This window comes from Notothenia rossii, assembly GCF_949606895.1.
Source record: "Notothenia rossii genome assembly, chromosome: 1".
Classification (NCBI taxonomy): Eukaryota; Metazoa; Chordata; class Actinopteri; order Perciformes; family Nototheniidae; genus Notothenia; species Notothenia rossii.
This window is the reverse complement of record NC_136912.1, coordinates 87,981,285-87,993,320: the sequence shown is the minus strand read 5'-3', so window position 1 is coordinate 87,993,320 and position 12,036 is coordinate 87,981,285. Positions and strand designations below refer to the sequence as shown.

The 12,036-nt window shown below is 41.8% G+C and overlaps 1 protein-coding gene across 1 annotated transcript in view; it reads left to right on the top strand.

Moving 5' to 3' along the window:
- Positions 1-11,818, top strand: part of LOC307019756 (unconventional myosin-Vb) — a gene marked incomplete at its 5' end in the record, with an annotated part of 13,671 nt that extends 1,853 nt beyond the window's left edge. The window contains 18 exons of the mRNA XM_079650848.1: positions 660-980; positions 1,308-1,464; positions 2,180-2,419; positions 2,737-2,946; positions 3,115-3,208; positions 3,302-3,450; positions 3,556-3,762; positions 3,969-4,069; positions 5,095-5,209; positions 5,489-5,594; positions 7,161-7,283; positions 7,874-8,025; positions 9,380-9,469; positions 9,625-9,757; positions 9,849-10,161; positions 10,596-10,770; positions 10,860-10,940; positions 11,010-11,818. Of these exons, the coding sequence (XP_079506974.1) occupies positions 660-980; positions 1,308-1,464; positions 2,180-2,419; positions 2,737-2,946; positions 3,115-3,208; positions 3,302-3,450; positions 3,556-3,762; positions 3,969-4,069; positions 5,095-5,209; positions 5,489-5,594; positions 7,161-7,283; positions 7,874-8,025; positions 9,380-9,469; positions 9,625-9,757; positions 9,849-10,161; positions 10,596-10,770; positions 10,860-10,940; positions 11,010-11,171 (2,929 nt within the window). The 3' untranslated portion in view covers positions 11,172-11,818. The remainder of the gene's footprint in view (positions 1-659; positions 981-1,307; positions 1,465-2,179; positions 2,420-2,736; positions 2,947-3,114; positions 3,209-3,301; positions 3,451-3,555; positions 3,763-3,968; positions 4,070-5,094; positions 5,210-5,488; positions 5,595-7,160; positions 7,284-7,873; positions 8,026-9,379; positions 9,470-9,624; positions 9,758-9,848; positions 10,162-10,595; positions 10,771-10,859; positions 10,941-11,009) is intronic.
- Between the last annotated feature and the right edge of the window lie 218 nt (positions 11,819-12,036).

Sequence of the window (12,036 nt, the reverse complement as noted above, 5' to 3'; positions counted from 1 at the left end):
TAACTACAGTAAAAATAATGTCAAGTTAATAAAGATTGGACCAAAAGAAAAAGAGGCCTACTATCCTCCTATAACTATAAAGCTGTTTTCTTTAAAGGTAACCTATTATGCAAAATCCACTTTTTCATTTCTTTTTCTACATCAGCATGTGTCCCCTCTGTGTGAAGGCATTCTGAAAGTCTCAGGAAATTTTTTTTTCTCTCTCTTTGTCCTGATCCATTTCTATAACAACCTGTCTGAAAATGAGCTGATCAGATTTTGGCCACTTTATGATGTCATAACGATTTTTTTGGCTTATGTAACCATTAGCCAATCACCAACCAAGGTAACCCCCCCCCCACACACACACACACACACACACACCTTATCACCTGAATCTCCTCCTAGAGCACCATTGTGTTCTGTTTGACCAAATATCTCTCAGAGGGGTGTGGGGAGGGGCTCCTTATTTTCATCTAAAGTAACAGACAGAGAATCAGCACTTTGGAAACAGGGCTGAAACAGAGGGGTTTATGGGTAATGCTGCAATCATCTGTTTGGTGTTTGGAGCCAAACACTTCAGAGACATGTTTTGTATTTATCTGAGACCTATAATATATTGATGAAAAACAGTATAATAGGTGACCTTTGAGATTTCCATCCCAACTCTTTATCTCCAGGTGGACATACGAGGAGTTCTTCTGCAGGTACCGCCTCCTGCTTCACGGTCCCCTGACCCAGGATCAGGCTCAGGCCTCCTGCAGACTCACCCTGCCTCAGCTCATCCCGGACCCGGACCAGTACTGCTTCGGGAAGACCAAAGTGTTTTTCCGGGCCGGTCAGGTGGCTCTCCTGGAGAGGCTGAGAGCCGAGAGGCTGCGTGTCGCCGCGGTGATCATCCAGAGCCGGGTCATAGGATGGCTGGCCCGGGTCAGATTCACCCGGATCAGATGGGCGACCGTCACCATCCAGAGACACTGCAGAGGAGCTCTAGCCAGGCGGTGAGGAGAGGACATTAAAATGTTTCTTTATCAAAGTAAACCTCACTTTCTATTTTTTAGGTGACAGATCTTTAGGGACAAATGTTGTTTAACCTCACAATATACTTTCTATTACATTTCAGTGATTTACTCTAAAGGGTCGGTTAAAGATTTTTGCGATGATAATAGTTTTATGTTTCAAACTATTTCAGCACAATATTCTATAAATAACCATAAAAATAGTGCTAGTTTTGTTATCTTCTTAATTTTTTGTTCATTTTGTTTCATCCTCAAAGAAGAAATTGCCAGATAAATACTTAATTGTCCCATTCATCCTCCTGGCTGCAGACTGGCCCTGACTCTGCGCTACACTAAGGCTGCTCTAGTGATCCAGAAGACGCACCGCATGGTGGCCGTCAGGCAGCTGTTCCTCATGATCCGACAGGCCACCATCACCATCCAGGCCTTTAGCAGAGGAACCATGGCCCGCCGCAGATACAGACAGGTCAGCACATTACAGCCTTAATCATTACTACACTTACACTTACGGCTTGAGTAGATCTTTAAAAAGCAACCTCCACCCCGTATTTCAAATGGTTCGTCAGCACGTCTTTAAACGTTTGATTATGTTCTGTTTACGATAGAAGTTAAATGTAGTTACACAGTTCAAATATAATTAATAGTAGAAATACTTTCGTCCTAAAATCCTCCATTACATTTCAAAATCAAAAATTCTAAATGTTGCTTGAGTCAAAGTTTAGAAGTACTATCAGCTAAATGTACCTAAAGCATTCGAAGTAAACATACTCAGTAAGCACAATAGCTGTTTTCAAAGTATTATCTAATTATAGGATAGCATATTATTCTGCTTTTATCATTAACAAATACATGTAATAGCATTTACATTTTCTAGTTAGTCAATGTTGAACCATAATCTTTAGTACAGTACTGTACTAAACGTATAATATTAAAACAAAATCTGGTGTTTTATTTGTATAGCCACTAATAGGAAAACAACTTTATAAGTAGCTTCTAATTATTATTGTTAAATAAACGTAGCTGAGTAAAAAATATGAATTTTGCAGCTTAAATGTAGGGAAGTAGAATGACAAAATAGAATAGTACCTAATTACATTGCTTTACTAGTGTACTTCATTTCATTCCACCCCTGAGTATATGTGTATGACCTCAGTTAAAAGTCTAAACTCTTTCCTCCTCAGGTGTTGGTGGAGCGTGCTGCTGTGCTGCTCCAGGCGAGGGTGCGTGGGTGGATGGCGAGGCGGGCGTACAGGCGGGTTCGTGCGGCGGTGGTGTTCATGCAGTGCTGCGCGCGCCGCAGGGCCGCCAGGAGAGAGCTGATGAAACTGAAGACAGAGGCCCGATCCGTGGAGAAGTTCAGAGAGCTCAACAAGGGCATGGAGGTCAAACTGATGCAGCTGCAGCTCAGAGCAGACCAGGAGGTGTGTGAAGGGAGTTTGGTCCTGTGTTGTGATCCTTGGAAACTCAAACTCAAATATCTCTAGTATAAGGATAAGGGTTAAGAGGAATTTCTGTATGTTTTACCGAGGGGAAGGGGAGGTTTGAAACGCTGGCCATGTGGGGTTTTATTGTCCAAAATGGTTGACTCAAAGTTGTGCTGTCCTGTCTCTCTCCAACTGTCTATAAGGCTCTAAGGCTCCTTGTTGATAGACATTTATTTGTACACTTGTTTCTGATTTTGTTCTCTCTCAAGTAGTCATTGTATTTCATATTCACAGTTGAGTTTGTTTGTGTCCAGGCCAGGGAGGCTGCAGCTTTGAGAGAGACGCTGCACGCCGAGCGAGAGGCCGGCAGCGCTGAGCTGGAGGCTCTGAAAGTAACGGTACAGAAAATGGAGAGCCAGAAACAAGAGAAACCTCCACCCTGCCCCGTCATCAGCGAGAAGGAGGTGGAGGAAAGGAGGAGAGCTGAGGAGAAAGCTGCACAGGACATCCTGCAACTCACACAAGTAGGCCTACTTTGCAAAGACTTTCTTCACATAGTATGTTACCCTGTGCTGGTGCTTCTGTTCTCATTGCATGTAAAGAATAAACATTGTCTTTTCCTTGACCATGTTTTACAATCTTAATTTATAGAAATGTTCATGAGTTATTCTCAATCTCCCATATTCCTTAAGGAGTTGCAAGCCCTGCAGAAAGAAAAGGACAGTTTCTGCCAAGAGAAAGAGGATCTCTCTGCTCGCTTGTTTGAACAAGAACAAGCACAAGAAGGTAGTTATTCTCTCTTTGCTGCGTGACACATACTGCATACTTCAAAGGTGAACCCTGGGCGTCTTTCCTCCCTCTGTGTTTGTCTCTGTGCAGAGTGTGTGCAGCAGGCTGTGTCTCAGGCGAGTGCATCTCTGAGGGCGGAGCTGGATGAGGAGAGGAGGAAGTACCAGGGTCTCCTGAGAGACTTCACCAGACTGGAGCAGAGATACGACAACCTGAGGGAGATGAGTCTGCTCACCGAGGTTCATAGCTACACCTACAGACACGGTTAAATACTCGTACAGAAATACTATTTTGGTCTAAAACTCCCTCTTGGTTGCTTTGGGTATTTTCTCTCTTCTCAACAGGGCACCAAAGTCCACAGAAGGACGGACTCCACTCAGAGTCTGAGTTTAGAGCTCCCCTCTCCCTCCACCGCCCCGCTGTCACCCTTCTCATCCTTCTCATCATCCTTCTCATCATGCTTACCCTCCCCAGAGGACGGCCGCAGGGTCAGCGTGACTTCTCCCACCCTGGAGCGGAGAGAGTCGGTGTGGAGCTTCCAAACACCAATGGTGAGAGAGTGTAGGAGTTGGAAGAGAAACATCACAAAGCCTAAAGTTTGGTAGAAAAAACATTTTATGAGCATTATTAAACCGAAACATATTTTCTATCCACAAAAAAAAAAGAAAAACTCTATTCTAGGCCTGCCTGCTTTTGAACTTGAACATTATTTCGTCAGATCAGACAGTAATGTTCCACACTGTGTTTGCATTGACAGGATCAGCTGATGGTGAGCATGGACGTGGCCAAAGACCCGGCTGTGAAGATGAAAGTAGAGGACCTGGCGCACGCTTACGATGCTGTACGAGTGGCCAACAAGTCAGTCTGTTACCTGTGTATCAACTCGCTTCTCCTCAAATGCTATGCTGTCATTTGTATATGATGTGACTCAGGAGTTAGAGTGATTGTCCACGAGTCAGAGGGCCGGTGGTTTGATCCCTGGCTCCTGCAATCAATGTGTCAAAGTGTCCATAAGCAAATCACTAAGCCGCAAATGAATGTCAGCGGTGTGTGAATGTTATGAACATTTTGGAAGAAGATACTTTGGTAATCCTTTGTACATTTCAAAGCCTCTGCTGCTGTATGAATGTGCATGATTAGGTCAAGGCTGACATGTGTTGTAAAAGTGCTTTGAGTGGTCTAGTAAAGCTCTATATCAGTGGTTCCCAACCTAGGGGGCGCCAGGCCTCAGATGATTTGAGGCCAAATATCATATTTAGACTTTTTTTTATTTATTTTTAAAATAATAATTGATTAATTAATTTTAATAAAAATTCAAGTTAATAGCCATTAAAGGCATAACAAGACAGAAATGTATAATCGTTTCTTTAATAGAAATGTTTCTTCTGCCCGTAAAGTGTTCAAACCAGGCTTGTCTGCATAAGCGCATTTTTAAAACATAGTCATTGTCCATGCCGGTTTCAGTTGGATTATTTGTCACAGTTGCTCCGATCAGATCGGTCTCCTCCATTTTGTAGATTATTTACGACTTTTGAATCCACATAAACACATCGGCAAAATCCGGCTTACTTTGAGCATGTGTTTTAAACAGTTTGATCCCTTTGAGAATTGTTTCCACTTGCACCGTCCTTTAATTTCTTCATACAGCGGGAATCCAAATGAATTAATCCTGAGTCCAATAACCATCAAAGTCACTCCAATAGTGCTCCTTAATTACGCTTTCATCCGGGGGGGGGGGGGGTGCAACTTCCAACAGGAGTCATTTGGGGGGGCTCTTGGGAAAACAGGTTGGGAACCCCTGCTCTATATAGATGCAGTCCATTTACTGCATTTCACTCTGGTATAAACTCTGGTATCCTGTTGTATCTCTCCTTGTCTGTCAGACTCCTGGAGAGCCAGCTGCGCAGTCAGAGCCGTCAGAGGGAGGAGGAGCTGGAGGCTCTGAGGGGCCGGATCAGTGCAGCTAGCTGTGGCTCTTCCTCTGCTGCAGGGCCACAGGTAGAAGAAGAAAAACACTTCTGCTGAAAAAAACGATGTCTACGTTTAGGAAAAAGGGTCATTATGCTACCATCTTCCCAAAAGTCCCTTCCTGCCACTTTCCTCTCTCTTTGACTAAATCACATACAGTCTATACAGTAAGAGCTGGATTTTGGCTGCTTGTAATCCTGATGAAAAGTTTAAGCTTTTTCTACTGTTTCTACTAGGTCAGTGCGCTTTTAGAGCATTAGCTATATAGGCCAAACAATCCTAAATGCAAGTGTGTGTTTGTGTGTGAAGGAGCTGCAGGAAGTACTAGAGGCCAAAGAGCAGGAGTGTGTGAGACTGAGGAGAGAGCTGAAGGAGCTTAAAAACACTGTGTCGCTCAGACGACTCCTGACACAAGGTACGGTTTCATCAGGAGCTTAAAACCTCTTAAGCCCCAAGCCTGTTTTTCAGGTTTCAGGCTCGGAAATGACATTCACAGAACAAATGACCATATCTTCCCTTCTAAAAGGATTAAATTAATCATCTTTTTTCTCAAAGTAATAATAAACCTGTGAGTTGGATGTAGAAAAGTCAGAATCAATATAGATTCAGAAAATTCAGATTGAACATGGTAAAAAACTGTAAATTATAGTGTCCGTCCAAAAAATATTTTGTACTTATAGTGAAAACTAACCTTGGATGATGGGTTAGTAGACTAAAAGCTTTAGGAATCCAAAGTACAACATATAATAAGTACCCTGTATAAAGATTGATGCAAAACAATTTTTATATTGACCTTTTTAGACAGATTTAGCAAAAAAAAACCTCTTCTGGGGCCATTTGGGTGGATTTTCCTTATCTCTGGCCCCCCTTCTTCGATTTTGACATGTGACATCTCTTTCTGACCGTTAGAGCCAATAGAATCGAAGGGAAATCCTCCCGCACACACTCATGTTAAAAAAAAGGTGGCGTCTTCGCGCATTCAATCTTTCTACAGAGCGTAGGAATGGCCTGCTCTGATATTTGAAAACGGAATTGCAGTTTTATTGCTTATAGATTATCAGAACATTTCAAAGGGGACACAATCACATTATATATTAACCTAAGGATTAACTACAGCATCGTTTTTATCGTTTTAATGCCATTGAAGACCAGTTTAGACCAGACAAAGACGAAGGTAAGCCATGTTAGCGTTGTGGGCTACCTAGCGCCACTTGTTTTGATGTACGTTTTTGTTGATAATGTTGCGAGTATCTTTCGGGTGTTGAGGTGGGCACCGTTAGATTCTGTGTCTCCTTGCAATCATAAACGATGTGTTGGATGTGCACCTAGGATAAGTAATAAGGGAGCTAGGAGTGATTATCGGTGCAGTAATAGGTTACCATTTTTCGCTCGGGGCTAATTCAGATGGTCAATGTTAGCATTGTGTGTTTTTTTTGAAAAAAAAATGAAAGAAATCAGTTAAATTCGTTTTTTCCGTGATATGGATACAAAATATTCATAGTTTATTAAATATTAAGGTTCCTTAGACGTTGTTTCCTGCAAATTACGCGATTTCCGTCCCGGATACGGGTCCGTGGGGCTTAAGAAGGTTTAAGAGAGTTTATGGTTTGCCATGCACGTTCAAATTTAATATGTTTGGTGGGTTTTCTTCATCACTGAAAGGGATTAATGAAATATAACGTTTAAAAATGTTTTTTTACATATGACTTCTCTTAATGCCTTTTTATGACATCATAGTAGCTTTATTTTGATAATTTATTGAATGATGTTGAAATATAGTTAAGAGCAGATTAGTAAACACTAATTATATCCTTAGATCAAAAGTCCATATCAATAAAGGACCTCCATGATACTGGCCTTTTTATCTCAAAGGGTAATGCATGAACTTGAGTCCAACCTTACATTATTTAATGTTCTCCCCTGTCTTTTTAGTTTTTGCTGGTGCTGTTGTTTGAGTTGTTTGTGTTATGATGTTTTCCAGTTCTCCCGTCAGCGTTCACAGCAGAGACTTCCTCCTGTCCTTCCCGATCAAAGCCGGCAGTCACTGGTTTGTTGGAGTGCAGAAAGAAGGATGAAAACAAGCTCATTAAAAACCTCATCACAGGTGAGAGAGTACACAACAAACAAAAACAACTATATGTTTTAATACGTAAGCTTTCATGCTTTTACAAAGGGCTTTAATTATAAATAACTTCCTATAATCGTATAATATTGGCGAAAAATCCAATCGGGGGATGTTTTTTAAACTTATTTATTCATGAAAATAAATTACAAACCACACTCTGCCTATGTTCACAATGAAGCCTGTGGGAAGCAGTTGAATTAACACTTGTATAATAGAATCATCTACATTGTATTAAATCATTTGAGAGGTTGAACTCAACCACCAGTAATATATTTTTAGAATTAAATTATTCAAGAGTGCAATATTTTCTTCATTGGTATTTGTACTGCTTCAAACAGTATCCAACAAGCATCCATCCTTATTTTATTTGCAGAGTTTAGGACTGCATCATAGTGAACCCTTGGAGGAAATGTGCCGTTATCATTTGCTTATTTGAAATATACATCAACAACAGAAAAATGTGTATGAGGATAATGTGACACAGAATTACATTTTAACGTCCACTACTTGACCTGTAGCTGACACATCTGACCGTGTACACTCTGCTGCTCTCTCTGTCTGTGGAGCAGACGTCCGTGTGGACAGCGCCCTCTCTCTTCCTCCCGGCCTGCCTGCCAGCGTCCTCTTCCTCTGTGTCCGTCAGGCGGACTGCAGCGGGGATCAGACGCAGGCCCGCTACCTCTGCAGCGCCGCTGTCACCGCCATGAAGGCTGCTCTGAAGGTAACCCCCGTTCTGAGTCTGCTCGGTGCACCATGTGGTGGAGGTTTAATGTGTAAGGGCGGAGCACATCATGCCACTTACAGAGAAGTATGGACAAACTGACTTTGAACCACTTTCAAGTCTTGTTGCAGATTCTTTGGACCAACTATCTGGCCCCTAAGGAAAAAGATAAATGCTCGATTTAACATATATTAGAGCATGGGCGTAATTTCCACTGAGGACAGGGGGGACATGTCCCCCCCACTTTTCAAAATCTCGTTTGTGTCCCCCCCACTTTTCAAATGTTTTTTTTTTTTTACGCAAGTGGTCATCGTCACGGAGGAGCGTCTGTTTGTGTGTGTGGCAGGAGCGCAGTTTGTGTGAGAGAGAGAGAGAGAGAGAGAGAGAGAGAGAGACAGAGAGAGTTACAGGGGTTGTTGTATCTGGTGCTAGCTCGGAGCTAACAGAGATTAGAATCTTTTTCAACAGATTGTCGGACTGAGAGGCTGAGATAACGTCAGCTCAGGGAGGTAAAGGACTCGCTGAGTGATTGTAAGTTATCTCAGTGGGTCTCAAACGGTTTGGTCTAAACAAATATTTCCATCTATTTAATATAGTTGTTCAAAATAAATAATAAATCATTCCAATGTCAGTAAAAAAATTAAAAACACAGTTTGAAAGGGAAGTGATTAGTAAAATATGCATAAATAAAAAGAAAGAATGCAGACTAGGTAAGATAAAGATAGTTGAGAGGAGTATATCAATGATGTGTTATTGGTTGTGAGCATATTCTAATGGTTTTTGGAGTATTGAAATATATACAGTTCTGTTTCATATGAGTGTTGAGAGTTGTATCCATAAATCTCTTAATTTGTGCACCAGATTGATGCTTTAACTTCAATTTAAAGAAAGAAATCTTACCGGGGATGCAGGCCCCCGGACCCCCCTATAGGATGTGAGGTAATCACAAATAAAACAGGTTCATGGATAGATAAATTTGCACACTCATTATATACACTACGCATTTTTCTTGGATTAGTTAACACCATAGTCCCTAATATATATTTGTAGAAAGGCAGGAAATGGAATTAAATAGAGAACAATGTTTAATTGCGGTAACCCCGACCAAAGTTACACCCTTGTATTAGAGGAATGTCACCTTCAGTTTCATAAAATGATGCTCTCTTTTTAGAAGCCAGAGACAAGTTTCCACTGAGGTGTATAATAATGTAAATATAATCTAATACAAAATAAATCACAGCAAAGCCCATAGAGCTCTTACAGATATACCCAATAGCAGAGTGTTATCATTTCATCACATTACTGTCAATCTCCATGTGATAATAACCTTTTTTCCTCCTGTCTGTCCCTGCAGAAACACAGCAAAGATGTAGACATGACGGCTCTGTGGCTGAAGAACGCCTGCCTGCTGCACGACCTGCTGCGCCAGCACTCCCCGCAACAGGTAGGATGAACATGTTTTTACCATTCAATTCTCCTACCATATTAATGTTTCTAAGATGACACACTAAAGCGTATTCTTAGTGTGTGTAAACTTGCCAGTAGATCAGATTCTGATTTACCTTGATGAGTGTACGAATGCATTGATTACTTTTTCAGACCCTTAACTCGGACAACCTAGCTCCTCTGACCGTTGATCTGAGTGACTTGATCCGCGCCCTGAGCGACCTCTGCATCCAGGCCTATCAGCAGCTCCTCTCCATCACTGAAAAGCGCCTGCAGAACATCATCGGTACCACTATGATAAAGACAACGCTGATGCTATGGGTCTCTAGCCTCCACTTTCTCCTCTGATCTCCCCTCCTGCTGCCTCTTCCCTTTAGTCCCTGCTATGCTGGAGAGTGAGACCATCCCCGGTCTCTCTGGCTCCACGGTGAAGTTGGTAACATCCAGAAAGCGAGCCGGCTCTGACCCCCGGCCTGTGGGAGGCGATGCTCCCTCGATGGCGGCGGTGCTGAGGGAGCTGGGGGCGCTGCACACCGCCCTGTCCCATCAGGCTCTGTCCCATCAGGCTCTGCCCCCCTCTCAGATGGAGCAGGCCTTCCACCAGCTCACCTACTTCATCTCCGCCTCCGCTCTCAACAGCCTGCTGCTGAGGAAAGACATGTGCTGCTGGAGCCGCGGCATGCAGATACGGTAGAGAAATACGCTGATACAGTATATATACACATATCATATTATAGTATATGTTCATTAATATATGCTATAAATGTCTTTAAAATGTCTGAATACAAAGTTCTAATATAGTAAGTCTTAAACACGCCATATAAGAAGTTACACTATGGTGTAGTAATTGTAAAGTGTGTCAAAAAAGTAATCTAATGTCATACAAGTACATGACATTTGTGTAGCATGCATAATATATAACACTATCATAATTGCATTTTTTGACTTATTAGAGTATAACATTTTTATGATTTCAACGACAAACTATACTATGACTTTTTTATGGAATACTTATAATTAGAGTTGTCCCCCTGTGTTGTATACACCCCATTGAGAGGATGTTATCTTAGTAAACATATTTGATAACTGTTTAATCACCTGTTTTTTTTGCTATTGTCACGAAGCTATAATGTGAGTCTGCTGGAGGAGTGGCTGCGGAGCAAAGGGCTGCAGGCAGGGGGCGCTGTTGCCACACTGGAGCCCCTCATCCAGGCGGTTAAGCTACTGCAAGCCGGGAAAAAGAGCGAGGCGGATGCAAAGGCCCTCGTTCAGACCTGCACTGCCCTGTCCAGCCAGCAGGTGGGTCTACATCTGTCTGTTTTTGGCCCAATAAGAGAAACATGCAGTTAAAGTATAATTTATTGAATAATGTCTGTTTTATTTTACAGATTGTGAAGATCCTGACCCTCTACACGCCCCACAGTGACCTCGATGAAAGAGTCACACTGAATTTCATCCGTACTGTCCAGGTAATGTCTCAATCCTGCATGTTTTTAACCATTTAAATCAGTGTTTCTCATGTGAGTTGTCTCTTCCAGGGTCTTCTGAAAGGCTCCTCTGACGGCCAGCCTCCGCAGCTCCTCATGGATGTGAGACGAGTGTTTCCTGTCACATTTCCCTTCTCGCCTCCTGCCGCCCTCCACGCTGAGCAGTTAGTCATCCCAGACTCCCTCAAGATCTCCTTTCTACGCAGAGCCTAGAACAGCATGCCCTTGTCAATTAAAAATGTGGTAATTTTGTATCTAATTTGAACTTCCAACTTATTTAATGTAGTCCTTTGAAATGTAAAGAACTTCCAGGAGTTGTTGTGAACCTAATTCCTGATTTTTGTATAGTGGTACTATTCCTTGTTTAATTAATATGTTAATTATCAGTGGATTAGTGACTGAACTGCAGAAGGTCACAGGTTAATCATGTAAATCTTAGATAACTAAAACGGTTTGAAGAGATGTTAAACAATGTCGTAAAGATAAGGATAAAATTAGACAATTATGTAGTCAGGATGAGCAAATGTGCAGATATATCTTGGTGCATTTTGAAAGAAATAGCAATGACATTAAGCCTTTTTTCATATTTTATTGGAAGCAGAAACACAACGAGACTGCAGTCCCAGTAACCTCAACCCCCAATAAGAACAACCAGAATAAAAAAAACGCAAAAAATTAGAAACATCTCGTGTATAAAAAAAATGCTCATGCGAGTACTTTGTATCACTACACATCATCAGTAATACATATTTATATATTCACAAACATTTGAAAAATAGAAAACAATAATCAAATATCAAAATAAAAGGAGACAACGATTGGCAATTTAACATCAAGCAGTTATGCGTGCTGGCACGAAACATTTTTTTCTTTTTAGTTTCATTGGTCCCATCATGCACTTTTTCTGGAAGTACAGGACTGACTGAGCAGCCGCCTGTCTGCGTGGCCGGGTCAGCTAGACAGGACAGATCATGCATGTCTGTCTGCGCTCTGGCTGTGTGCTTTTCTTTGTGCTTCTACATTTATACTCGTCCTTAACTTCTGTGTGCATACATGCCAATTCAACACCCCAACACGC